General features: G+C 40.4%; 1 protein-coding gene across 2 annotated transcripts in view; it reads right to left on the bottom strand.

Annotated features, from left to right (window-relative positions):
- Positions 1–877: 877 nt before the first annotated feature.
- NLN (neurolysin) overlaps positions 878–27,445 on the bottom strand; it is a 94,348-nt gene continuing 67,780 nt past the window's right edge. The window contains exons 10-13 of one of the 2 annotated variants that reach the window (XM_089653469.1): positions 22,073–22,259; positions 15,519–15,647; positions 10,972–11,108; positions 878–9,085 (exon numbers count right to left, since the gene is read on the bottom strand). In XM_089653469.1, the coding sequence (XP_089509595.1) occupies positions 8,954–9,085; positions 10,972–11,108; positions 15,519–15,647; positions 22,073–22,259 (585 nt within the window). In that variant the 3' untranslated portion in view covers positions 878–8,953. Of the gene's footprint in view, positions 9,086–9,445; positions 9,948–10,971; positions 11,109–15,518; positions 15,648–22,072; positions 22,260–27,445 lie in introns of those variants that run through there. The other variant, XM_089653470.1, reaches the window with a different exon arrangement.

Genomic DNA, 27,445 nt, shown 5'->3' with positions numbered 1-27,445 from the left:
GAAAAATCAGTTTTGTCCTATCAAAGTCTATACTCCGGAGTCCCACAAGCTGCACACCTGCAAACACAGTGTTCTTTATCCAACCATTTTCTAATCTCACACCGTGGCCTGGGCCTCACATCGTCACAGCTGATAAACTGGTAAAAGGTGACTTACATCATTTTATATACTTTCGTGAAAGGGTGCTCCAATATGCAAATTCCATCACTTACTGAAAATTCTAAGAGCCATCCCTATTATAATGACAGGTCAATGCTAAGGGAAGAGAAAAAAGTGAGCATCCAAGACTCTCTAGAAGCTCATGAAGCATCTGAAGGTATTCAAAGACACCTGTAAATGTCTACATTTTATTCCCTGGCTATTTATTCAGCTCTATGGAACGAACAAAGAAACACGAAGGAAACTAATTTTTTCCCTGAATTTCAGGAACAGTACTTCTGTCACTGAACCACTACTGGTGTCTGGAGAACAAGGGCTCACCGATACATATTTTGAGATTTATCATTTGCCTCATTGGATGCACACTGATATCAGTGCTTTGAAAATGAAGTTATTGCCAGCAAGGGATTAATTATTTTCCAAACAACAAGCCTGCAATAAAAGGTTACTGGCAATGGCTCGGTCCTCCTGCCACACAGGAATCAATAGGAGCTTCCCCTATGTGAAAGGGCCCTGCAGCTTGCTGATAAAATTAATAGTAGAGGCTCAAAAGCATGACAAAAGCTGTGCTACTTACTGTGTCGCCCTTTTTACCTTGTAATCCACCAGCAGGCTTCTCTGACATGCCAGCGGATTACAATGTAATTAGTATAACAACAAATGTTATGAAAGTAATAAACAAAGAACTTGAAATACAAATGAATACACAGCTACATCATTTATTAATAAATGTTATTGTGTTTATTTCCAATAAATACCACAATGTGCGTCTCCAAGTGAGTGAGATTTCAAGCAGAATGGTACAGACCAGCAATCAAAGATATCACAACAATCTTGAAGGCATAAACAAAATACACAGAATAAAGGCATAATGTTTTGTAACAATCCATCTTATTCAATAAAATAATGCAAGGCGTATTACCCCTAACAACCAATCAGAACCCACCTTGCACTGATTGTGCCAGTACATTGAATTTCAATTGGTTGATATAGGTTACTGCACTTTGAACTGTGTTTTATAGTGAAATAGAATCTGGCAGAGTATTACTTTATGGCACAATAAATAATGTGCAGCACATAGGTTAGGGCATTGTACAAGGGATCCTTTCAAATATACACAAATTATGTTAATACAATACCATCCCAGACACATGCGATACAGCACAGGATTAGAGCAGACTTAAAGCCTGCTGGTAAGATATTTCACATCTCCTTACTGCCCTATCACATGTGTAAAGCTGTGAGGGAGCATTCAGACATTGGTGTCTTGGTACCCTGCATTAACTTGTGGTTTTTTAATGCCTTACTGTGCAGTGCGTTAAGGCAGGCCAATCAAAGTAATAAGCTGGCATTGCACCAAAAGGTCAAAAAAATTGGACATACGCCATTGACAAAGCAACATACCACAACGCACAGTACAACAGTATGCTAGCAAGTGCTTTGGTGCACTGAAACGTGTGGTGGAGTCGTGTAGACCTTAGTGCATAGGGATGCAATTCAAAATGATTGTCACTGCATTGTGACATGCAATAGAGGCACACGTAGCATTGGATTGGATTGCATTTTCAATAGTACCTTACAGTGTCACTTTAAAACAAACCTGTACTTCGCCAATGTAAACAGTGTTTTAAACATCTCTGCCCCCTGTTCAGCTGTCGGAAGCATAAAAAAAAGACCCAGTGCTTCCAGGTATGAAGGACTGTGTCTCATTGCATGTGACAGCTTTGGACCAATTACCATATACAAGTATCACATGGAGAGAATCCATAGCCCTGTGTAAGCTCTGATTTGAGCAGCTTGCAACTTATACATGGTACCGGCAGCCAAACAGAGCAAAGAAAAGGTAAAAGTGTGCTATGAAGGAAGTGAACCTGTTGCTCTACACTGCAAGGGTAAAACACAGATTTGTGTTATGCTGCAAATGTTATGGGGTTTGCAGGAATACTGCAAAAGGGAGGACAATCACACACATACAGCCAATGGCTCTGCTTAAACATAGATCATGCTTTTTTTCATAAAGTCAGGGTCCTCCTCCTACCACAGAAATGCTCCAGTAGGTATCAATGGTTGAAGGGAGCTCACAGCTGCTATTAAAGCGGAGTTCCAGCTGAAAAGAAAAAAAGAAAAGTCAGCAGCTACAAAAACTGTAGCTGCTGACTTTTAAAAACCAAGACACTTACCTGTCCCTCGGTCCAGCGGTGTCCTCACCACGGCTGGTTTCACTGGCTGTCTTGTCTCCCCGGCATCTTCAGTGTGGGTACCTGGCTGTGACAGCTTGTGGCTTCACAGCCGGGTGCCCACTGCACGAGAAGTGCTACGCTTTGTGAATAGCCCCATACTCTTCTGGGACCTGTCACGTGTCCCAAAAGATTACGGGGGGGGGGGGGGTCAACTTTCGCTTCCAATCGACTAGGCAATTGCAGTGGAAGTGGGAGCAGGTACCTGTCAAATTCGGGCACCCGCTCCCCAAAGGTGCCAATCCTTAATGGGGAGCATGGGACAAGCATATGCAGAAAAGTGCAATATGGTAAAAATTGTGTAAACATCAGTTTTAGACTTCTTGCACATGGGGGTGTCTAGCTGCTGTGCGTCCCTCCCAGCATTTTAGTGCACTCCAAAAGATAAACGAACGAAACCAGCACTCCAGTCTTCACACAACCAAGGAGATGCCAAAATGCCAACCGAAGAGGTGCTGCCCTTCTAAGATCGGGAAATCTGACCACTAGTGGAAAAGAACAGCCAAGCTCTGAGGAAGGGGGTTCAGCTCCCGAAACGCGTCAGTTATCCATATCATTAGACACAGATGTATTGTGACTGTCTTTGTGGACCACTTATACTGCTTTTAATCACGTTGGTTTGTGAGTATATATCCTCTTTTTATTCAATAAACACATGTTCTACCACGGTAATGCACGATGAGAGTGCGCCCTTGTCTGTTCTTTTCAGCAGTTTAGTGCACCTGAGAGGGACAGGTGCAGCGTCCTGCCCCACTGCATGCAGCCTGTCAGAGTCTAAGCCCTGGTTCACACCAGTGGGGCTTTGAAATCACACCATTTCAGCACAATTTGAAAGCTGCAGATCATTGCAATTGGGATATTCGATTTAATTGCTGCTTGTTACTTCATTTAACAGAAGTCAATGCAAGTCGCAATGAAATAGAAAAGTGTGCAGGAACCATTTTCAGAGTTGCAATGATTTGAATGGTTCCATTGCCGCAAATGGGGAATGGCTTGTCATGCCATTTTGAACTAACAAATCGCATTGGTGTGAACCAGGGCTGGTAGGCTGTGGATGCATGGGGCTGGATTCTATAATGAGTGTTACTCACGTTCAGGGCCTGCCCTATGCATTCAGGGAAAAATGCAAGGAAAACAAGTCTTCAGCCCCGTATAGCCACATCTTGTCGCATACTTTGACAGGCTGCCAGCAGTGGGGCTGAATGCTGCACCTGTCTCTCCTGGGCACACTAAAATGCTGGGAGGGACACATTGCAGCTAGATGCCCTGTGTGCAAAGGGCCTTAAGGCTAACAATAGATTTCTGAACATCACTGGTAAGACTTCTTCATGTACTTAAAAAAAACAAAACAAAGATAAAACCCTTCAGAACTCAATGTACTAAAGCAACTGTAATATCTCGTAACCACCATGTAAAAACGGAAGCTAGAGTACATTGTTCAAAAGTAGGTATTTCAAGTTTTTATATATACCTTAAAATGATGCTTGATCTAAAAGTCACATTTTTACATTTGCGGTTCCATATTTCCATTGATTTATAAAATACAGATTTGCAGATCCTCCCTCTACTGGGTATCTGTATTTCAATGCAATCTGTCTCTGCCAAACTACTAACAAAATATTTCATCCACTGTGCTGTACTGCTAAGCAAGCAGATCTAAACTCTGCAAAATACTCACTGAAACCTTCTAGTAATGCGGCCCTTGCTGCTGTCATCTTCTCCCTGGGCTACTTCTGGGTGCTGAGTTGGAAATTCACCATGAACCATGCAGTGTGCATTCATTAGAAGACTATAGGCAGGAAGGTAATTGCAAAAGAGACATAGGGGTTGGTTTACTAAAACTGGAGAGTACAAAATCTGGTGCAGCAGTACATGGTAGCCAATCAACTTCTAACTTCAGCTTGTTCAGTTAAGCTTTAACCAAAAAAAACTGGAAGCTGATTGGTTTCTATGCAGAGCTGCACCAAATGTTGCACTCTCCACTTTTAGTAAATCAACCCCACTGCAAGTCCAGAGCTGTGACAAGAGCTACTGGCAAGCAATTTTTAAAATTTCCACTTTTAACTTGCAAATGGTCAGCCTTTTGCCTTTATTCCTCATTAGTAATGTCCACACAATGCATTTTTACCAGTGCTGTTCACAAAGCCAAACATATATCAGATTGGATGTCGCTCCACTTCCTTAAACTGAATCTCTCCAAAACCGAGCTCCTTGTCTTCCCCCCAGCCCGAACCCCACCCCCCATCGACTTCTACATCACATCCAACAACGCCAATATCAAACCCGCTCTGCAGGCCAGAGTACTTGGTGTCATTCTGGACTCCAACCTATCCTTCCAGCCCCAAGTCCAATCTTTAACAAACTCGTGCAGACTCCACCTCCGCAACATCGCCAAAATCCGCACATTCCTAACCCCAGAAACCACTAAACAGCTCATCCACTCCCTCATCATATCACGACTCGACTACTGCAACTCCCTCCTCACTGGCCTGCCTCACCGCTGGCTATCCCCGCTTCAGTCGATCCTGAATACGGCTGCCAGACTCATTCACCTTTCCAACGGCTCCATTTCCGCCACCCCCCTCTGCCAATCCCTCCACTGGCTTCCGATTGCGCAACGGATCAAATTTAAAATCCTAACACTGACGTACAAAGCTGTCCACCATACTGCCCCGAACTACATCACTGACCTAATATCCAAGTACCGCCCAGCACGCATACTCCGCTCCTCACAAGACCTCCTTGCCCGCCTCCAGGACTTCTCCAGGGTGTCACCCATCCTCTGGAACTCCCTTCCCCAACCCATCAGATTATCACCTACTCTCCTCTCCTTTAGGCGCACCCTGAAAACCCATCTCTTCAGGGAAGCCTACCTCACCCCCTGCTAACTTGCTGACCTCCTCCACTCTTCCTACCACTCCATCCCCCACAGCTATCTCCTCCTGTACCACTATCCCATCCCTTCTAGATTGTAAGCTCGAAAGAGCAGGGCCCTCGATCCCCTCATGTTTTGCATTGTATTGGTATTGTTCTGTCACATGTTCTGTCCCCCTTTGTAATGTACAGCGCTGAGTGAACTATTGGCGCTTTATAAATACTGTATAATAATAATAATATATCTTTATGTCACAATTTCAACAGGCCCAATATCTGAATTGCCTAGAATCTTTTCTGCCAAACAATCCATCCTACAACACAAAGCAGACATTGGTGGTTATTCTTGCAGATTTTTATTACCGCATTTTGCCAAGTATTCCCTTTTATACACCCGTTATTTCAACTTTTAGATCTCATTTCACATATAAGATTGGAAAATCCTCTCTCCACTCTTAAATTTATATACGATAAATGTTATTTTATCTCCAACTATATTTAATCAAGTGTAACCCAGTCTCTCCTGTAACCTTCCCCAGTTGTTCCATGAAGCTGGAGGTGTAACAGATCTCCTTTGGCCATTGAGGAGAACATAAAACTGAAATAGTCCGCTGTGTCTGGCAGCTGCTCTTTAGAGACTCTGGAGTTTAGAACTCAATATTCATATTGCGGCCAAGACTTCTCAGCTTCAAACGCATGACCTCTAAAATAATTAAAGTGAGCGGAGCATCTGTGAACACAGTGGGAGTTTACAGCAGCCGTTCCAACACATTGGCTGCATACAAATCTCATTAAACTAACAAGAATCTGTCTTGAAAGAGCTTGCAATTTAATTTATTGCTCTGGACGTCAGGTAGAATTGGATGATTGGTATGAGGACAGACAGGTCAGAGTACTCTGGTTTAATCTTAAAGAGACCTTTAAATCCGAATAATCTCAGAAACATCTGAAACTAATGTCAAACCGATGCCATCGACACAAGCCCAATGCCTGTCGACATATTATCTCAGCATGATCAGTCTGTCCCACATCTGCCTCACTTCTCCTGTTTAGCATTTCTAACTGAGCAACAGAATCAATAAATACCCCCCAATAAATTCTAAGTGCTTCCACATTTAAATGTTTGGGTTTGTGTGAAACTACTCTACCTTAACACATCTCGGCTGGTCTTAAAGTGAACCTGTGAGGGCAGAAATATTGGAGCTATCTTTTTTTCTTTTTCTTTTCTTAAAGATGCAGTCTCCAAGTCCATCATCCTGTCATTGCCTGTTTTTGTGGGCTCAGTCCTCCTGATTACAGAAAGTTCCCGTATTATCAAAATCCTTATAATAGATAACAAATCCCATGGCTAAATTACATTTAAATGATTTGTGAAGTGAATGTAGCTAGATGAGCATCATAAGCAATAAAGAGAACATACAGTGGCAAGGAAAATTAAATAATTAGTCTATGGGTTCACTTTTTCCTCTAGCACTGTGAATGTTTAATGGGTGTAGTCAATAAAGACATCAGAATTTAGAATTGTTTGTGTGTTATTAGCACATTGTGCTTATCTATTGTGATTTAGATGAGGGTCAGATCACATTTTATGGCAAATTACTGTAGGAAACCAGTTAATTCTGGGGTATTGCCATTGTATATGACTCATGCAAACACTGGGGTGAACGCTCTGATTCCTCCTGTATTGAATTGTATTGTAACTGCACTGTCTGCCCTCATGTTGTAAAGTGCTGCATAAACTATTTACGCTATATAAATCCTGTATAACAATATTAATGTGTCAAACAATGTTTGAAGTATTTCTCTGGTAGCATCTGGTGCGAAGATCACAGATCATGTTGTGAAACACCTTATGGCCTGTGGCCTGGCTATAGAGGTGGTATGTATTGGGCACTGAACTGAGAAGTGACAGCATGAAAGTGATCAAAGGTTAGAGCACAATGATGCTTGAACAGGATGCTTGAACTTGTAGTTCCTGAAAGTTTGTCTTTGCAGTCTCCTGGAGACACTGATCTGGACAGACTGCATGGCTATTGATGGAATTGTCCATTAAGCATTTGGTTTTTCGTTATGTTGCATTTCTTTATGAAAATACATCACTTGTTAATGAATGTTCTGTTTGGATGTGTGAGTGTTTTCTTTTCAAGAAATGAGAAGTATTTTTTCCCAGATCTCAGCTCGAGCTTGTTGACATATTGAATAATTCAGTAGAACTCCACCACTGAGAATGAGAGCACAAATATTGTCATATTAGCACAGATTATTGTTATCTGTTGCTTTACCCGCAGGCATGTCAATTCCGCATTTTTATTGAAAGTGGAGTACACAGAGATTTTAATCATGTGATCTTTCTATAATCTAGACCAGCGTTTTTCAACCAGGGTGCCTTGAGGTTTCTTCCGGGGTTCCTTGGCAAAATGCCTAAAAATTGTGTACAAGCCAGAGGTGGAACAAGCCTACCTTTTAGTTACACAAAGCCACGAGTTTTCACTGTGCACCATTATGACCTTCTAGCTGCTGGCATCCCAGCAACCAGTGTCATCATCAGTTGATAAGGAGGATGTTGGTCATCTGCATAGCATCCTTGTTTGACCCTCCCCTGCTCCTCTCAGTTCCTCTGGGGTCACATTAGCTCAGTGATGGAGAAAAACTTCGAGAGAAGAGAAACATTGGAATACTAGTCAGTATCAGTGTGCAGAGTGTATTTGATTTTGAAGAATAAATCACCTCTAACGTTGGGTGTCCTACATGTGTGGATGTTGACGCATAATGTAAAACTATATTAGAATCGTTTTTTCCATTTTAGAATGGGGTGCCTCAAGGCTGTCCATAATTTTAAATGGTACCTTGAAATTGTCCATAATTTTAAAGGGTGCCTTGACTTAAAAAAAAAAGGTTGAGAAACACTGGTCTACACTATCTACCAACTCTCACTGTTGCCAAGATATCTATGATTTTATACCCATGAACTAAAAGGAATCATAAATGTGCCTATATATGTTAAGATTGAACACTTTGATGAGTATTTTTAGCTTCCACATTTCCAAACATTACTCAGGTGTATGGTGACAGGAAGCTTTAATGTCAATAGGAGAAAATGGCTCCTGTGCTAGCCACTCTCAGTGCATCTTACAGTATCCTTAACTCACAGTGACTGCAAAGGTTGTGTGTAACCTAGTCTGACAGCCATTTTTTTGTATTTACCCAAACATACATCTGGATTAGGAACAATTCTAGATAAATATCCTAAAACTAGCTCATAAGTAGTCATTCTACATGCACTATACGTATTTAAATTATGTTTTAAGAATTTCCTTTACAACAGTTCATATCTGAATTTGTCATTTTCCCTAGATGAACAGAAGCGAGAAGCACAATGTTCAATCAAGCAACCACTAAAAGAGATGAGAGTTTTAGTACACAATATGGCAGTGAAAATTGACTTGTAAAGTTAAAATGAATTCTTGTTTCCAACCTATTTGTAACAAATACCTATTTTCCTGCTTCAAAAATAACACAAATGAAATTTGATATATAGATTCCATTTTGTGTTTTAAGTCACATTTTGGCAGAGTATAAAAAAAGTGTCAGTACATTTTGGCACATTATCAAGGCAGTTATTGTTCAGAAAAGTCACATAACTTTTTCCCTTGAAATGTATACAATTAAAGGGTAACTACATTTTATGATCCTAATCCTTTACTCAAGAGAAAAGCTTTCTGGTTTGGCTCACGACCCAGGAATTCCCGCAGCAGATCCATGCCATCCACTGATCCTCCAGGCTTCAGGATATGGTCTCTGTATTTCTTTCCAACCTACAGGGAAAAAAAGTCACAGAGTGGGGTCATAGAGCTGAGTGTGTAAACAGAACCTCCACTACTCATGGCAGAGCGGTAAAAGTAAGAAAACAGCAGATGAATAGATATCCCACGGTTCACTGTTTCACCTGGCTAAAGTCAAGTAACCATTACATGGATCCTATTCCAAAAAAAATATGTGGGCCACCATTGCTGCAGTTAGTTGCCAGACTGTTATACTGAATCGGTGCTGTAATAGTTTCAAAGTCGCTTCCTTGAAACAAGCATGCAGCGATTGAAGTCAGAAAGCCTGACCAGCAAGCTCGTTCCAGGTTCATAAATGTAATGAAATGTAGATTATAATTATAGCTGAACGATGCTGATATAATGATGTATGCCACATATACTGTATTCCACACAACTAAGTTCAACTATGGGAACATGTTCCATGTCCAACCCGTTTTTAGGGTGGAACATGATTGTCATGACACTTACCAATTTCTCAGAACTGGTCACACAATTGGCTTGTTGGGGGAAACAATCCAAACTTTTTTTTTATCAGGGGTACTGATTTTATACTTTTAATTATTCTTTTTTGGTGTAATACAGCAGGATGGTTACAAAGATTTAATATGACTTTAAATCACTGGTCTGTTGTAAAGTGGAGCTACAGGAAAACAGCTAAATAATGTACATGGTTACAGTACCTATATTTTTACTGTTTTACCTGTCAAAATATAGGTAATTTTGACCAGTCAGTTTTAGGATTAACACGGCTCAGATAATTGAGAAGATCACTCTGCTTCATCCTGCTTCAGAATTACTGCTTCCTGGTCACGAGACAGAGGTGGTAATACAGATTCACTGCCCAATTAGAAGGCTGGAGGGGGATAAGTAAAATATGAAGATGAAACACTCAATTAGGTAAATTAATTGCCTTAAAGTGATACAAAGCTAAAAACATTTTTTTTCCTTAATGCATTCCTTGATTAAGGTAAAAAAAAGTTTCATGCGTGAAGGGGAAGAGAGGAGAGAATAGATCCATTGCTGTGCACGGCTGCATCTATTCTCCCCTCTTTTCCTCTTCACACAGCACTAGAACCATTGGCTCCTGCTGCTGTCAATCAAATGCAGTGAGGAGGAAGTAGGGAGTGGGGCTAAGTTCCGCTGTGTAAGCCTATGGAGTGCGACTCCATAGACACACTGCTCAGGAGCACGCAGACACTGTGTACCTCCATGGCAATATGCTTGTTATGGAGACAAACGAAGAAGAGGAGGAGCCAAGATCGCTGCTGGGAGACCGAGAAGAGGAAGATCGGGGCTGCTCTGTGCAATACCACTGCATAGAGCAGGTGAGTATTACATGCTTTTTTTTTTTAATTAAAAAAATATTTTTTTTACTTTAGTAACACTTTAACCAGGAACTATGCAAACCATATAACTGGCTGTGCAGTGTGGGAAATGTGTACAAATACCAGTCACATAGACCCTTGTAACACATATAGCTGCTCCTGATCGCTCCCATGTGGTGCAAAGTTTATACTCAGTGGTGGGTTAGACTTGTATAATTCTGGAGCAATAGCACAACTAAAAAGGTCTACATTGTACAAAATGTAGACCTGCAAGTTGTGTTTGACAAATTTATAGTATACCAGATAATAGGTTACAGCGGTGTTTACTTTGACTGCACAACCCTCAGTGTTAATAATTCTCACTGTGCCATTTCTCTTCAATGGAGTCCTCAGATGCATCAACCCACCCAACTTCATCCAATACTGTAATATTATGATTGTTGTCCATTGATGCTCTCGATTGAGCAGTTTACCCTCTTAAACATCATTCCTCTTCCAAAAGACTGATCACTGGTTTCAGATAAAAAGACACTGCAGTCTTAGAAACCTTACCTCTGGGTCCATTATTCCTTTCTGTTTGAAACAGCTATAGAAGATATCCATTGAGAAGACTTCACTCCATAGGTAGCCATAATACTGTCCATCATATCCCCCGGCCAGGTGTCCAAAGGTGGCTGGCATGTTTGTGCCTTCAATCACAAATGCACAGAAATATTTGTAAGGACAAGCAAACCATCTTCATCAAAGCACTATGTATGGGCAGCACAGTGGCTAAATGGTTAGCACTTCCGCCTGGCAGTACTAGGGTCGTTGGTTCGAATCCCAGCCACGGCACTTCCTGCCTGGAGTTTGCATGTTCTCCCCGTGCCTGCGTGGGTTTTCTCCGGGTGCTCCGGTTTCCTCCCACACTCCAAAGACATGCTGCTAGGTTAATTGGCTCCTTTCTAAATTGTCCCTAGTATGTATGTGTATGTATGAATGTAAGTTATGGACCTTAGATTGTACGCCCCTTGAGGGTTAGGGACTGATGTACAAAATATATGTAAAGCGCTGCGTAAAATTGATGGCGCTATATAAGTACCTGAAATAAATAAAATAAATAATGTACAGTAATGGTACCAAGTCAGTGACTTGTGCATCATCTGATGCTGTTTTCATTGAATACCAACAAGTGCTCAATTCCTCTCTCTGAGAATCAGAAGCATTGAACCTGATTTGGTTTATACAGTCCTTATGATGACAAATGATGAAGTACTTGTGGTAATCGTCACGGTACACAGGCCCTCAACTTCTCTTAAAGTCAAAATTGAGAACCATTCCTTCCTAACATTAATGCCTCATACACACAATGAGAATATAGGATGAAAAATACAGTTTTTGGACCAATCATCCAATAATCTGATCATTAGTACACAGCTTTTAGAGCGGATCATGAGAGCTCATGCAAAATCCAAAAAGGATAAGCAAAAAAACTTCTTGTATGATACCAGAACAAACAATTTTCATTTAATCAGTACAGTATTCGTCCGTACAAAAACTGTGTGACCAAAACCACACACGCTCAGAAAAGAATACATTGCAATGCAATACATTACATCATCATGGGAATTTGTATTCTGTCTTAGGAGAGTTTTCATTAGGCTATGTTCACACCTATGCTGTTTGTGTTTGATCTGTATGCAGTGCTTTTTGCGGTGCGTTTTTGCACATGCATTTTTGATGAGTTTTGTATTTCTTTTCTAACTTGTTGATGGGCAGATTATAATGCTAAATACGTCAAAAACACACTACATGCATTTCTGCAGCATCTCCATTGTAGTCTATTGAACCAAAACACAACGTTTTGCGTTTAAAAAAGTCCCTGATCCTTTCCAAAAAATGCACCGAGTGAAAATGCAGAGATGTGAACATGTCCCACAGGAAATCATGCTAAATGGACTGTAGTTCGTTACCGCAAAATGCTTAGGTGTGAACCTAGATTAACTTTAGTAACCTATTTGTTTTCGACATGAGACTAGCGTGCAAAAAAATAAAAGCGATAATTTGTCTGATATTCTCATCGTGTGTACGAGGCATAAGGCAGGGCATGTGTTATGCCAGCCACAGACGGGTCAAAAATCAGCCAATTTTTCGTCCGAAAGATTAAATCGGCCGATTTTCGCACTATTAGTGGGTTAATTCGTCGGCCGTTTTTCGCGTTTTCTCCACTTTTGGATTATCGGTCATGTTGGAAAATTCGTGGAAAACAACCGATTTTCGCATCAATGATGGTCAAATCGTAGGATTGTTTTTACGAAAAGAATATGCGCGTAACCTGGAAGTTTCGCCTGTACAAAATTTATTTTCCTGGACAAAATTCAAAGCTGTTGAATGTCAACAAAACATTATTAGATGGCTTCCTGTGTGTGAATAAATGTACAGCTTCTGTGTGTGATGTACAGAACATGCATTTGCTATTTTATGGCCATTCTCACCATATATTAACCATTATTCAAACATTTATGCCCAAAATAGTGAAATATACACAAATATTTCATTCAGTTATAAAAAAATGTAAAAGGGTCTGAAAGGTCAAAAATGACATTTCCTGTTATATGTCATGATTTTTATGACTTGGTCGGCCGATTTTCGTAATCATTGGTGGTTACGTCGATTTAACGAACGACCAATGTTTCGATTATCGGACCATAAAACGGCCGGTTTTCGAGGTGTCTATGTCCTGCATTAGTCTAGGCTCACACCTATGCGTTTTCTGTTGCGTTTTGCAGAAATGCACAGCAGTCCACTTATCATGATTTCCTATGGAGCAGGTTCACATCTCTGCGTTTTCACCTGGGGTGTTTTTGGAAAGGGTCAGGGACTTTTTTAAACGCAAAATGTTGTGTTTTTGGTTCAATAGACTTCAATGGAGACGCTGCAGAAATGCAAGTAGTGCATTTTTGATGCATTTTGATGTGCTCAGCAACAAATTGAAACACAAAACATAAAACGCATAAAAAAACGCACCACAAAAAGCATTGCAGAAACGGATCAAACACAAACTGCATAGGTGTGAACCTAGCCTCGTGTCTTTTTTGTGTCAGAAATACTTCTCTTTTGATACAAGTCTATAGGAATGCAAAAATATCATGGAGAATGTTAAATGCAGGTCACAAGGAGGTAACCTGTCAATCTAGTGTCTCAAACTAATGTCAAAAGCAAGTCGCATTTACCCGTCAACACATGTCCAAAGCCAATTGACGCAGGCTGTAAACCTCTGTGCTATTAAGAAATATATTTTACTGAGAGATTTATCTGCTTGTTGACAAACGTATTTGCACACCACAATCCTGCTAATGGGATAATGGGCAACAAGTAGTTAAATCTCTCAGCAGGAGAGAGATTTATTCACCTGTGCAGCTCTAGTATATGTCCCATAGTCAGTGGCTATACTTCTAAAATTTTGTTGTGCCTCAGCACAGTCGCTACTTTGCTGTTTTGTGCAATATTCAAAGCTAAAGTTTATCCATCAGTTATGTGTGTTGGGGTGAATCCCATTATCTGCAGGTGTCTGCTTCTGATAAAGTCTTCCTGCAGTGTCTCCTTCATACCCAGGGCAGCTGTCTTCTGCTGCTGTGAAGGCTACTCACAAAACTTGTGCCGTCTGTCTGTCCAACTCCTTCTTCCCTCTCTGCCATTTATAGAACTCGTCATACTATGCATGGCATTCTGTGAATGGAGGAGGAGGAGGAGTTTAATGACAGCATCTCCTCCTCCATTCAAACAACGCAACGCATTGTATGATAACAGTAAAGCGAGTTCTATAAATGGAGAGGAAAGCAGGAGGGGGCAGGCAATGCAACTCTTGTGATTAGAAGCAGTTTCTGTTTACAGCACTGGAAGACACCTTCAGGTAGGATGCACTCCAATACAAACAACAAATGTGTCTGGTGCTGTATCCTTCCCCCCCCCCCCCCCAGAACTTCAGCTTTAAAAAGGAAATCTTCACTCACGTTTAGAACATATATAGCAGATATAATTTAGAGAACATGTATAGCAAATATAATAGTCACATCCTTACAATATGGCCACCTGGAGGTGCTCTCATTGTTTGAAATGCTCAATGCCTATCCCTAAATTAATCTCCCACAATCGGATGTTCATTTTGTGGGAGATATTTGCCAATAAGCAACCCCATCTAAAGGGATGCACATACTGCAGTTTTTATCATTAGTGGTCATAATGCAGACAGCCCCTCATATTCAGAAATCAGTCTTACAGGAAACATGGTGAAACAAACAGCTACTACTTTAGAACCCAGGAGGGTAAGAATATGCAGCAAGTTTGCCATAATTCTTGCAGTGTACATACATCACCAAGAGGGGTTGTTATTTTCTCAAAATGACCTGGAGTATAATTTAGAACTAATACACGTCTGTTAAAATGTATATCTACACACAGTTACATTTCCAAACCATTATTGCCTCCAACAAAGTAACATGGTATTATTTACATATTCTAACACTCAATAAGGTTACATATATGTTTTGTTGTAGCACTGTTCTGCAGATAAGGCAGGAGGTGAGTTGAACAGATGCAGAGAGACCACTGTTTTCATATGGAGCGCAGTAGTCCTTCTCTATAGCTTACTGCAGGGAGAAAACCTTTCTGTGAAGCTGTAAAACATTGAAGCGTTACTATTTTCCTAAACCTTAATGATTTTTTTTTAATCATTTTGGCTAAAGCTTTAATTGAGCTTTCTACAAATGTGGTATTCCTACTGTCCATTGGTGAAGTAGACCTGAAGAAGTCTGTTCTCTAGGCAGACACTGCCATCCAAAGTACAGTACTTATCTTGCAGCTTTCCTATATCCTGCTAACCTTAGCAACGATTTGTGTATTAGCAGTACAGTAGAATAAGGAACCTGGCTAATCATCTGTTGTTCATCCATTGTACTCCATTCTTGAGAAATTATCTTTTAATATCATTAATACATCATGCAGTTAAACTGTTACATAACTGCAACTAACAGCAGTATTAAGTCATGCCCAAGTACCATTATTACAGGTAGTCTTTTAAATAATGCACTGCAATGACACAAGTAATAGTTACACCATACCTGGTGTGGCAGGGATCCCTAGAATCTCCTCCAAGAACATGGCATATTCACTGGCTGTGTCAGCAGATGGCTTTGTGTGCAGAGACTGGTCAACTTTACTGAGAACTATCTGACGAAGAGTCAGGAGACCTAATAGGTACAACAGTACAAATGTAGAAAATGATGAGATACGTTGTATAACAATTACTTGGTGTGTAGACATAAGTTACTGCTCTGCATCGATTTTACTGATCCTGGAGCAGCAAGTTATGAATATATCAGGTTTGCAATTAGAACTGTAAGATAATAAATTAGCTCTATTAAAAAAAACATTTCATCACACAGAGGAATTTTGTCTGAAGAAACAGAAGGCCTGTCTTATAGTGAACCTCATCAGGCCTAAAAATGCCTCAGTGGCAACAGTCACCTCGTGGCTAGTAATAAAGGCTCGTTCACACCACAACGCATGTGCTAGTGTATACATGTGCTGGTATGTATGAGTAGCACAGTGGCTAAATGGTTAGCACTTTTGCCTGGCAGTACTCAGGTCATTGGTTCGAACCCCCAACCATGGCACCACCTGCCTGGAGTTTGCATGTTCTCCCTGTGCCTGCGTGGGTTTCCTCCGGGTACTCCGGTTTCCTCCTAAACTCCAAAGACATGCTGGTAGGTCAATTGGATCCTGTCTAAATTGTCCCTAGTACGTGTATGTATGAAAGTTTAGGGACCTTAGATTGTACGCCCCTTGAAGGTTAGGGACTGATGTGAATGTACAACATATATATATATATATATATATATATATATATATATATATATATGTAAAGCGCTGCATAAATTGACGGCTCTATATAAGTACCTAAAATAAATAAATACATGGTTTATAATGCATGTTGCCATGAACTGCATTGCCATGCATTTTGAACACATATTGCAGTCCGTTTTATGACACCATTTTTTCTTAACTCAGTACTTTTTATCATACACTGCAGCACATTGTAATGCTGTGCATCATGTCGGCACACAGTGCTAAAAATACTACATTTCTTTTTTTCAGTGCATTGGTGTGAACTAAAGTCATAGGGTATAATGCTACTTTCCTTGTCCTACCATTGGGACTGCACTGAGCCTAATTTGGAGAAACTGTGAGACCCTGTGTACCACCAACATTTAGACCCAAGATGTTTCATAGTGACATAGGGTTCTATAGGAAGACTAACACATACCTGCAGATATGACTAGGTGACCTTTCTCAGTTACTATCAAGTGCACCTTGACACTCATTGAAAGGAACATATAGTTTAACATCTGAAAGTGATCAGCTTAAAAGAGAAGTAGGGCCAAAGCTATTTTGGCCCTACATCTGTGGGTCACAAGAGTGTACTCACTTCTGCACTTCTGTGACCCGTATTGCTAAAGTCCACTGTTGGCTGATGTCACTCACCTAGTGCAGACTCTGGAGGGATCCACTCAGATACCTAGCTAGCAGTTGGCTGAGCCTCTCAGTGCACCACTAAGAGCCTGAGCCAGCCTCTCCCACCCCCTCCACAGACCAGCGCCCCAGTGCTGGAGGGGCAGAGTAGACAGCCGGTGACTGACTGTCATCATCTCCCTGCTCACTGAAGACTGAGAACTGAGTGATCAGAGGTCTTTGATCTCTCAGTTCTCGGTCTTAGAGGCAGCAGGGGCAAGTTCAGCATCGGACCGATGCTGCATCCACCCAGGTGAATATGATTGTTTGTTTTTTTTTAACCACTTGCCTACCAGGCATTTATACCCCCTTACTGCCCAGGCCAATTCTCAGCTTTCAGTGCTGTCACAATTTTAATGACAATTACGCGGTCATACATTGTACTCATGAAATTTTTTATCATTTTTTTTTTAGACAGAGCTTCTTTTGGTGGTATTTAATCACCTCTGGGTTTTTTATTTTTTGCTAAACAAACCAAAAACAACTGAAAATTAAATTTAAAAAAAAAAAAAAAAAAAAAAAAACACAAAACGTTTTTTCTTAGTTTCTGTTATAAAATTTTGTAAATAAGTGATTTTTCTCCTTCACTGATGTGCACTAATGAGGCTGCAGTGATGGGCACTGATGGTCTGCACTGATGGGTGGCACTGATGAGGATGTACAGGTAGATGGCACTGATGGGCATTGACAGGCATCACTGATGGGCACTGAAAGGCAGCACTCATATATGGCACTGATAGGTGGTACTGACTGGGACTGATAGGTGACACTGAAAGGCAGCTCAGATGGAAACTGATATGTGGCATTGATGTGCAATGGTAGGCACTGGTATGTGGCATTGATGGGCATTGACAGGTGGCATTGATGGACACTGACAAGTGGCACTGATGGGGCTACACTGATGATCAGTGTACATGTCCCCTCTGAGTAATTCCGTGAGCGTGACAGCTCGTTAGGAGAGGAATGCCGATAACCGGCATTTCTTTATTTACATGCGATCAGCTGTGATTGGACACAGCTGATCACATGACAGAGCCGACGTTATCGTCTCTTTCCGTTGATCGGTGATCCGCTGTGTCCCAGGGACACAGTGCACCACTGATCGCCGTGCCGCACGGTTAGAGTGGGAGGACGTCATATGACGTCCTCCCAGCACTAGAGAACCGCCTTGCACCTGTCATTTCCTTATATGGCGGGCGAGAGGCAGTTAAATCCCACACTACTCTTTTAATGTAAGTAATCCTGTTAACATGTGTTATGCTTGCTTCACACCTTCACACCCATGTGTTTCAGTAACACACCTTCACACCCATGTATTTCAGTAACACACATTGTCACACGTGACATACAGCAGTTCCAGTTTATTTAGAATTGCTCCTTAACACACTCTCTTCATTTCTTTTCCTACTGTCACAGGCTGTTAGAAGGACAGAAAATGAGGTAACATCTCTCTAACGTAGAAATAAAATACAATAAAAGCTTGGCAGAAGTATTTTCTCTTTCCAAGTCTATCCAAAAGTAAATAAAAATGTTTGAATGGAGTTGAGCTACAGTATGTGTAAACATGACTTACAAAAACCAGTTACCTGTGTGATAATGTTACTATGTAATGAAGGATAAGACCAATAAGGAACTCATTAGAGAAATACTGATCATGTGTGCACAAAAACCAAACACTGTAAGGCCCCATTCACATGGGAATGACATTGATCAGGTCCGCCTGTCTGTTTTTCAGGTGGACCTTATGGGATGGTCTATTCATCCCTATCACATTGACAAGTAAAGTGAATAACACTGATTATCTTGTTAAAACAGCACATGAAAGTGAGTAGGATACATTAAGCAGCAAGTGAACATGTTGCCCCTGAAGCTGATGTGTTGAAAGTAGAAAAATGGTCAAGTGTAAAGATTTGAGTGACTTTGACAAGGGCCAAACTGTAATGGCTAGATGACAGGGTCAGGGCAACTAAAAAAACTGCAGCTGTTGTGGGATGTTCCCAGTCTGAAGTGGTCAGGACCTTTCAAAAGTCCAAAGTCCAAGGAAGAAAAATCAGCAAACTGGCCACAGGGTCATGGGCAGCCGAGGCTCATCGATGCACATAGGACGCAAAGGATGGACCGTGTACTCTGATCCAATAGAAGGGCTACAGTAGCTCAAATACCTGAAAAAGTTAATGCTAGTTCCAACTGAAATGTTTCAGAACATGCAGTGCATCTCAGTTTGTTTTGTATGGGGCTGCATTGCCTGGTTAGGGTGCCCATGTTGACCAGTGTCCACAACCAAAAGTGCCTACAATGGGCATGTGAGCACCAGAACAGGACCATGGAGCAATGCAAGAAGGTATCTTTGAGGTGTTGACTTGGCCTCCAGATTCTCTAGATCTCAATCCATCAATCATCTGTGGGATGTGCTGGAAAAACAAGTCCGATCCATGGAGGCCCCATCTCACAACTTACAGGACTTAGAGGATCTGATACTGACAGTTTGGTGCCAGATACTACAACATACCTTCAGTGGTCTAGTGGAGTCCTAGACCTACTCAGTATTAGGTGGGTGATCTGTATTCTGCAAAAAAACTGGTTGATTATGCTGTTCTCTACCTCCCCCTCCCCCTCCAGTTTCATGTCCACAATGCAGTTGAGGATTTTGCAAAGCAGTGTTGGCAGCTAGTGCACATGCTTTGTTTTCAGTGAGTTTCTATGCTGAGCATTTCCTCCCCATCACATCTGAGCAGCCTCTGTGACTATAGAGTGAAATATGTGAGGTAAATGACAGGCCACTCCTTCCCTCCTCCTTCATGCCCACTAACCAGCTAAACACAGTAGGGGTGGGATATTGCAACCTGAGTGATGGAGGCTTCACCTCCATGTTATTCTAAGACACAGGCTGGAGGGGCTTGACACAGCCTGTGACTGGCAGAAATCCATCCACACCATGTTATTGCCAAAAACATTAAAGCTTTGACTTCAAATACATATTTGTATGACAATTTATAACAGTTTATTGATATTAATTATTTTTACTCTGTATTCAGATTGGCTTTTATTTATATAAAAGCTTTATCAAAAAAGGAATAAAACTGTTTGTTGTAACTGCTTAAAAAGTAAGAGCTCATTCACACCACGGTGAAGAGATGTCAGTTTTTTTGCACACGTTCTGCAAGGGCACAACAAAATCAATTGTTCTCTATGTGCACAGTTCACACCACAACACTAGTATCATGTTCCATTTTTTTCTGCACAGGAATCTGCAACATGTATAAAACTCATTGCAGCACACATGAAAACTGATGTAAACTGATGTCTCTGCAAGTGAAATCTGTGCATCAGTTTTTCTGTTTTTTTTTTTTTTATGGTGTGAACGAGGCCTAAGTCTGCTAGTCCAACTAACACTCCCCTCCCCCTAGACTGACAATGGTGCTGTCCAAAGGTTCCCCTGTGCTCCAGCATCTAGAGTGAAGGCACTCTAATACAGGATGTGTGTTACTAGTTAGATCAGTGGGTGAAAACAGAAGGAAGAAAGCCTAAAAAAGAAAAACTATCGCAGTGCCCACATCTAATGATTGGTAATCTGCAATATATTACATTTTGCTTTTGGGTTTAGTACCTCTTTAAGAGACAGAATAAAAAAATGCTATTCATCAGTATGCTTAACGTGGCAGGCTGCTTTGTTAGATTTTATACTGCTGTTTGTCCTGGCTGGGGAAAGTAGGTTGGAGCTCTTGTTTCCCTTTCAGATAAAAAATGAATCTGTGCCTTTCTTTTCAAATCAAATAAGTCAGTTTGGGTGTAGTGGCTTTTTAAGTTGAAATGTACCTGTAATAAACAAACTGACAGCAAAGATAATTCATCTTGAAGTGTATTTCCACTTTTGCAGCCAAATTGAGATAATACCTACTTTATATTTGTGTAAATGTTCCAATTCACAAAGCATAAAACTTACAAAAATTGCTGTTAACTTTTTACTTGCTTAAAAATCCTACCTAGCCTTATACTTCTATGTAATGTAAAAAAGGAGCAAGGGAGGTATGTTTACCATAATTAACCCTGTCAATACTGTGCTGGCAGATCTCTTTATTAGCTGCAAAACTAAATTTGAGCACTGTGTTTCCTAACAAATTATTTAAGATCTCCAGGCCGGTGTGGTGCATTGTATATTATTGTACTTTCTCCCAGTGTGTCCCTCTAATTGCACATGTAATTGCTCCGAATAGCTTGCCTATAGAGTCCTATGTACCTGCCTCAAAGAAACAACTAGAAATGTAGGAAATATTTTTTTCCCATTATTTTTAGGTATGCTGTGTGAATAGGGATACGTATCAAAAATATGGGGGTGGGGGGTCAAATTTTACTGCAAACCTGGTAGTACACGTTAAAGGGTTAGTTCACCTTTACAGAAAAAAATGCAAAGGTGAATTAACACAGACACCCTTCCCAGCCCCATGTTCTGGCTGTACGTACCTTCAGTCAGCACCAATGTAGTCACTCCAGCAGTCCAGGCATATGAGATCCCTGCTTTTCTCAGTGCAGTGCTTCTAGTACACACCAGATGGATGCACTGTGACAGTGGTGGCTAATCAGAATCAATCTGCTCCATTCAGGAAGTGCAGCACAGAGAAGAGGGACAGCAGAGGTGATTTCAAATGCCAGGATGGTTGGAGTGCCCATGGCGGTGCTGAGAGGTCAGAAATTCAAAAGGTAAATGCGGCCGAGGATGGAGGTTGTAGGAAGGGTGTCTGATGTTAGTTTACCTTTCCATTTTTTTCTGTAAAGGTGAACTTATGCTTTATCTTCCAAAGTGTCCCAGGAGCTATAAAAAGATCAGATGCAAATGATCAACCTACAAACGTCATCCTGTAAAGTCAGCTCTCTGGACTGTCTACCACACATAACTACTGATCAGCGAGGCCATGCATTTCTATTAAAGGATCAATGACAATGAAGACCCAAAACTGAGCTGCCAGATGAGATTTGCATGTCAAGTGTCCCAGCTTTTAAAACTCCTCTACAAAATGACAGCTATACTTTAGCACTAAGTGCTGTGATAGGCATACAATCATTTAGAACCATTTAGCAAGGAGGTTTAGGAGAGAACAATGTTTACCTGTATTAGCCAATCTGGACTCTATCAATTTGTCCAGCAGTTCATCAGGAATGGGACTGCCATCTAAGTAATGTCTGGACATTCTCTGCAAAGCCTCTTTCTCCCACACCCAATTCTCTAGCATCTGGGATGGCACTTCCACAAAATCGGTTTCCACATTTGTTCCACTAAATCGTGCAAATATTGTCTGTAAGATAAAAAGGTAATGATATTATTATAACAACTTACAAGTAAGAAAAAAAATCTTGCAATCAAGCTGAAATTTGCAAACTCCAGGCAGAAAGACTGCAGTTATTTATTAAAAAGCCATGAGCATGTTACTGTTTTGTTCAGCTGCCTCCTGGTTGTAATATAAAAGTGATCCTGGGAGGCTCTATAGCACCCAATCACTTCCCAGTAGCCCGGGACCACAACAAATGATTTCAGGATGGTGAACGGAAGAAGAACGGGGAATATCTATTCCCTGATCCCATCTGCTGTGCATGAAGCCAGAAGTGCTCATATTTGAGCCTTTTCTGCTTCAGTCATTTTCAAACTATTGTGCCTGGGGAAGCAGATCTGTGCCTGCTTAGGTATGGTGGAGGGCAGGAGACATATTAGGGGGTCTAATGAACCTGTTTTGTCTCCATAAAGAGAACCTGTCACCTGCCTAAAGCTATCACATAGGAGGCTTGTTAGCTCCCTTGTAATAAAAATAAATTAAACTTGAAAACACGTGAAAAAAAAAAAATATATATATATATATATATATATATATATATATATTGTCCTGCACACACCTACAATTAAACACGTACACATGACATGAATGTAAACGGCAATTGCACCATACATGTTATATATTATTGCGAACAGCAAAGTGGGAGCAATAATTCTAGGGTCATGCTTTACAGTTTACTCTAAAATGATGAGCTCTAAAGGCATTTGAAGCTCCACTTACTGATAATTTTGGGTACAGTGATTTTATTCACATTTTGCGGGTGCACGCAGCTTTGAGGATTGACACATTTGGTATCTCTTTACTCTACACTACCTCATTTCTTATGAACGCAAATTCGGAATAAATTGTGTTTGTGTGCACTAAAATTCATTTTAGCGTATTTTTCCAGAAAATGTAGATTTAACCACTTGCCTGCTGACCTATAGCAGAAATACGGTGGCAGGGCTGTGCAAAAATCACATATATATATATATATATATATATATATATATATATATATATATATATATATATATATATATATATATATGATTTGCATTTCTGGGTAGGGGGGCGTGTGTGCCGCCCTACCCGTGCCGCCATTGACAACTTTCCAGCGATCATTGTGGAAAGCTGACAGGGGAGAGACCTGTGTGTAAACAACACAGGTCTCTCTCCTGTAAGCATGGACATGCTGCTGTGTATCTCACTGCACAGCAGAGAGATATACAGCAGCAGGTCTCCCTAGTAAAACAGCACACAATGTAAAACACAAACAGCACACAGTTAACCCTTTGATCACCCCACGTTAACCCCTCCCTCCCCTGCCCAGGTCCCACATTTCTTTTTATTAGCACTGATCACTGTATTAGTGTCACTGAGGATGTCAGTGGCAGTTAGTCAGTTCCCCTCAGTGTCAGAATGCCCGCAGCAGTCCTGCTTTAAGTTGCCATTTGTCGACACTATAACTTTCACATGAACCAATTAATTTACATGTATTAGGATTTTTTTAGCAAATATATGTTAAAGAATACATTTTGGCCTAAATTTGACAAAATTTGATTTTTAAAATTTTTTTTTGTTTTACAAGTAAAAAAATGTTTTTTTTTTTCAAAATTGTCAGACTTTTTTGTTTATAGTGCAAAAATTAAAAACTGCAGAGGTGATCAAATACCACTGAAAGAAACCTCTATTTGTGGAGAAAAAAATTACATAAACTTCATTTATGTACAGATTTGCATTACCATGCAATTGTCAGTTAAAGTAACGCAGAAGCGTACCGCAAAGAATGGCCTGGAAGGGGGGTAAATCATCTGGAGGGCAAGTGGTTAATAAACAGTTGCACATAGAGAATTGGAACTACCATCTTTTTAGTCTACAGGGCATTTCATTTAGAAAATATATGATTTATATTATACAGTATATATTCTTGGGGTTTTAAGTATCGTAAAAGTGAAATAAATGCTCTAGGGGGGAATCTGGTAGAAAAAAAAAAAAAGTAAGCGTACCTGAATATGCATTCATATTAGCTTTGTAATCTGTATTTGCTTCAACAAAACAAAAACAGTGTGATAGGTGAGCATTGTTATCAAATTGGGCTTTATAGTTCAGGTCTAATTTTTCTGTTACAATATGGGCCTCCCAGCTGTTTATAAAACTGCAGCTCTGACCGCAATGCTTAAATTCTCCCCACCCCTGAGCCCCACAGAGTCACTCACACTGAAGTACAACCTAGTCCACCTCTGGAAGACTAGTGCTTATTGACGTTCAATCTTCTTCTTGTCAGTACAGAGTGTCATGGTATCTCCCATGAGGGGACGTCATCACGTGTCCTACGCTGACATAGAATGATGAAGGGAATGACATTATGTCAGTACTGCATCAAAAAAAACCACCCAGTGCTAGAGAAGAGTGTCTAAGACCCAGTGCCTCACATGATTAGGCCCAAATACTTTGGAAAAGAGCAAAAATTATAGAGGGGGTTTACAAGTAAGAGAGGGCAAGACAGACCCTGGACTTGGGTTTTAACTATGACTTCAATGGACACATGCTTGTTCTAAGCCAGTGTATCAAAAGTTCCTGTATGTATTGAGGTCAGAAACAAGTCAACAACCGGAGGTCCCAAATTTCTCTCAACACAGAGGTTTCCTTTAAAACAGAACCTAGCCAAAAATAACAATGAACAGCCTATTAATGTATTCAATAAAAAATAACTTTTGCTGCAATATTCACCTTCAATTCAGAATTTTCCTACAGTCCTTTTTTTCTGTTACTAAAAGTCCTCAGTCTGATGGACAGCATCAGTCAACTCACTTCCTCTGAGCCCAGGTTATCCACGACCCACCTCAACCTGTGACTGGACGGTGAAAGGAGCAGCACAGTATGGAGCTCATTTTGATTTCTTCTCCTATCAGTATGCTTCTTGTCAGAGCAAATGAACTGATTGGCTCCTTGTACAGAGCCTGCAATAGACTATTATCAGGTCTAATTCAGATACAAACACTGCTTTCAATTAGTGAATACAGAGCTGCATTAAATTGAGTCTTCCACATATGCCCCGAGTTCAGCTTTAAGCTTTAATGTTGTATTCATTTTCACTATGTGTGTATTAGCGGTGTTGTATTTATTATCATTGATAATTACAGGAGTGATAATGTTCATTAAGGCAGCATGCCCCCATTTCATGTGTTATAGTCACATGGAAAGAGAACAATGAATTTTACTGTTGCTAATTAACATTTTTCAGACTGCTGCAATCCAAGGAGGATTCAGTCAATATACACTAAACAGAAAGTTCTTTTTTCTATTATTTATGTAATATTTAATGCTGCCTGCACCTTGCCACAGAGGGAGTTTACATTCATAATTTACATAAATGGCAGACTCCTATTCCCACACGTGTCACGCTCCGGCATTTTTCTAATCTGTTCCAGTTTCCTCTCCCAAGTCAGTATTTCTGGCTACAGAAACCTGCAAATCTCAGGTCTCCCATCCAGTGAAGGAAAGAGTTTATTATAGCGTCTTACAGACAAAGAAAAAGGAACAGATAGAGCAGAGTGTTGATACAGAAATGAGTCACTACACCTTAATTGACTGCTACGAGTCACAATTGAGACCTGGATGTGGAGTGTCAGTTTATTAGTATATCCTGTGTCAGGAGAATGAAGAAGGATAAGGTCATCTTCTACTGATGCTGTTGCAGCAAGTAACCTTTAAAGGGCATCGAAGGCCTAGATTTTTCATTTTACCACAATATTGGTCATGTGTAAATATTAATGTGGATCTTTAGCAAAAATTAGAAGGTGCTTACTTGTGCCCCATATGTGCACATTTCACTAGGAACACTTTTATGTTGCATTTGAGTGTTCGTTCTGTAAATCACATTGAAAACATAAGTGTGCAGTGCACACCATACATTCAAATTACATTAAACACATATTTGTATGAACATTTGTATAAAAATTCTGATTTGACAAATGTTGTTTGAAAGTAATTCAAAATTTCATTTGCTTTCAACATTTGATTTTGTAGTAAATTGACTTTTTTGACATTAAACCACATACAACATTCCAAATTCATTCGTTTGAGAAAAAAAAATTCCATTCCACTCCATCAAATTTCCTTGCTACTGTGGTTGAAATAGAACTTAAATTTGACTTAACGATTATAAAATCAAATGACGTTCTTAAAACGAAAAATTTTGAAGGAAAATCTACTAGTGTATAACTAGCTTAAACTGATACTAAAGGCTTAATTTTTTTTTTTTTTTTAAACAAACATGTTACACTTACCTAATCTGTGCAATGTTTTTTTTCAGTCCTGATCCTCCTCTTCTCGGGTCTCCTGCCCCCCCTCCTCCTCCGAATGGCTTGCTATGAGGGAGTTTGTGCATGCTCACTCATGAGCCCTGCTCTGTGTGTCCAGAACACACAGAGAACGGGGTTGGGCCCCACTCCCTCCTCAATGGCTGGGATTGACAGCAGCGGGAGTCAATGGCTTCTACTGCTGTCTCTGAACCAATGAGGAGGCAGAGAGCTGGAACAGCAGCCGCTCTCATGCACATCACTGGATCGGCCCCAGGTAAGGGGGGCTGTGGGGGGAGCTGCATACTGAAGGTTTTTCACCTTCATGCATTCTAAAAATATACATACATATACGTATGTGCATTATTTGCACTGACTACTTTCCTGTTGTCATATGACAGTTTTTTTACAATTATTCCATGAAGTTTGCCTTAATAGAACATTCTTATATTGTTTTGTTTAAAACCTCAGCAAACACTTTTAAATTTAAGTTATAGAAAATAGTGATACCATATTATATGCTTACAACTGAGATAATCAATAAAGCACAAATGACAAAGTAATTTAAATACACCATCCAGTAGCCAGTGTGCATTCTGTAAGTACAGCTACAAAACCACTAAAGCTAGGATTACATCTGCCTATAGCTTGATTTCCCTGGTTCCTACTCCCCCAACCCCATCAACATTTTATTGAAAATTTTAAGTAAAACCTGTTTTCACTTCATACCTTATTTTACACCCAGTTACCTCACCATCGGGTTTTTCGTGCTTCTCCATGCCATGCAGGAAGATTATGGCTGGTGGAAGGGACTGGCAGGGTGCTGTACATAATTTCTGAGAACATCAAAAGACCGGGGCCAGCTCTTGG

This window comes from Staurois parvus, unplaced genomic scaffold (assembly GCF_062004578.1).
Source record: "Staurois parvus isolate SC_StPar_1 unplaced genomic scaffold, SC_StPar_1.0 ptg000714l, whole genome shotgun sequence".
Lineage (NCBI taxonomy): Eukaryota > Metazoa > Chordata > Amphibia > Anura > Ranidae > Staurois > Staurois parvus.
This window is presented reverse-complemented; position numbering and strand designations above follow the sequence as displayed.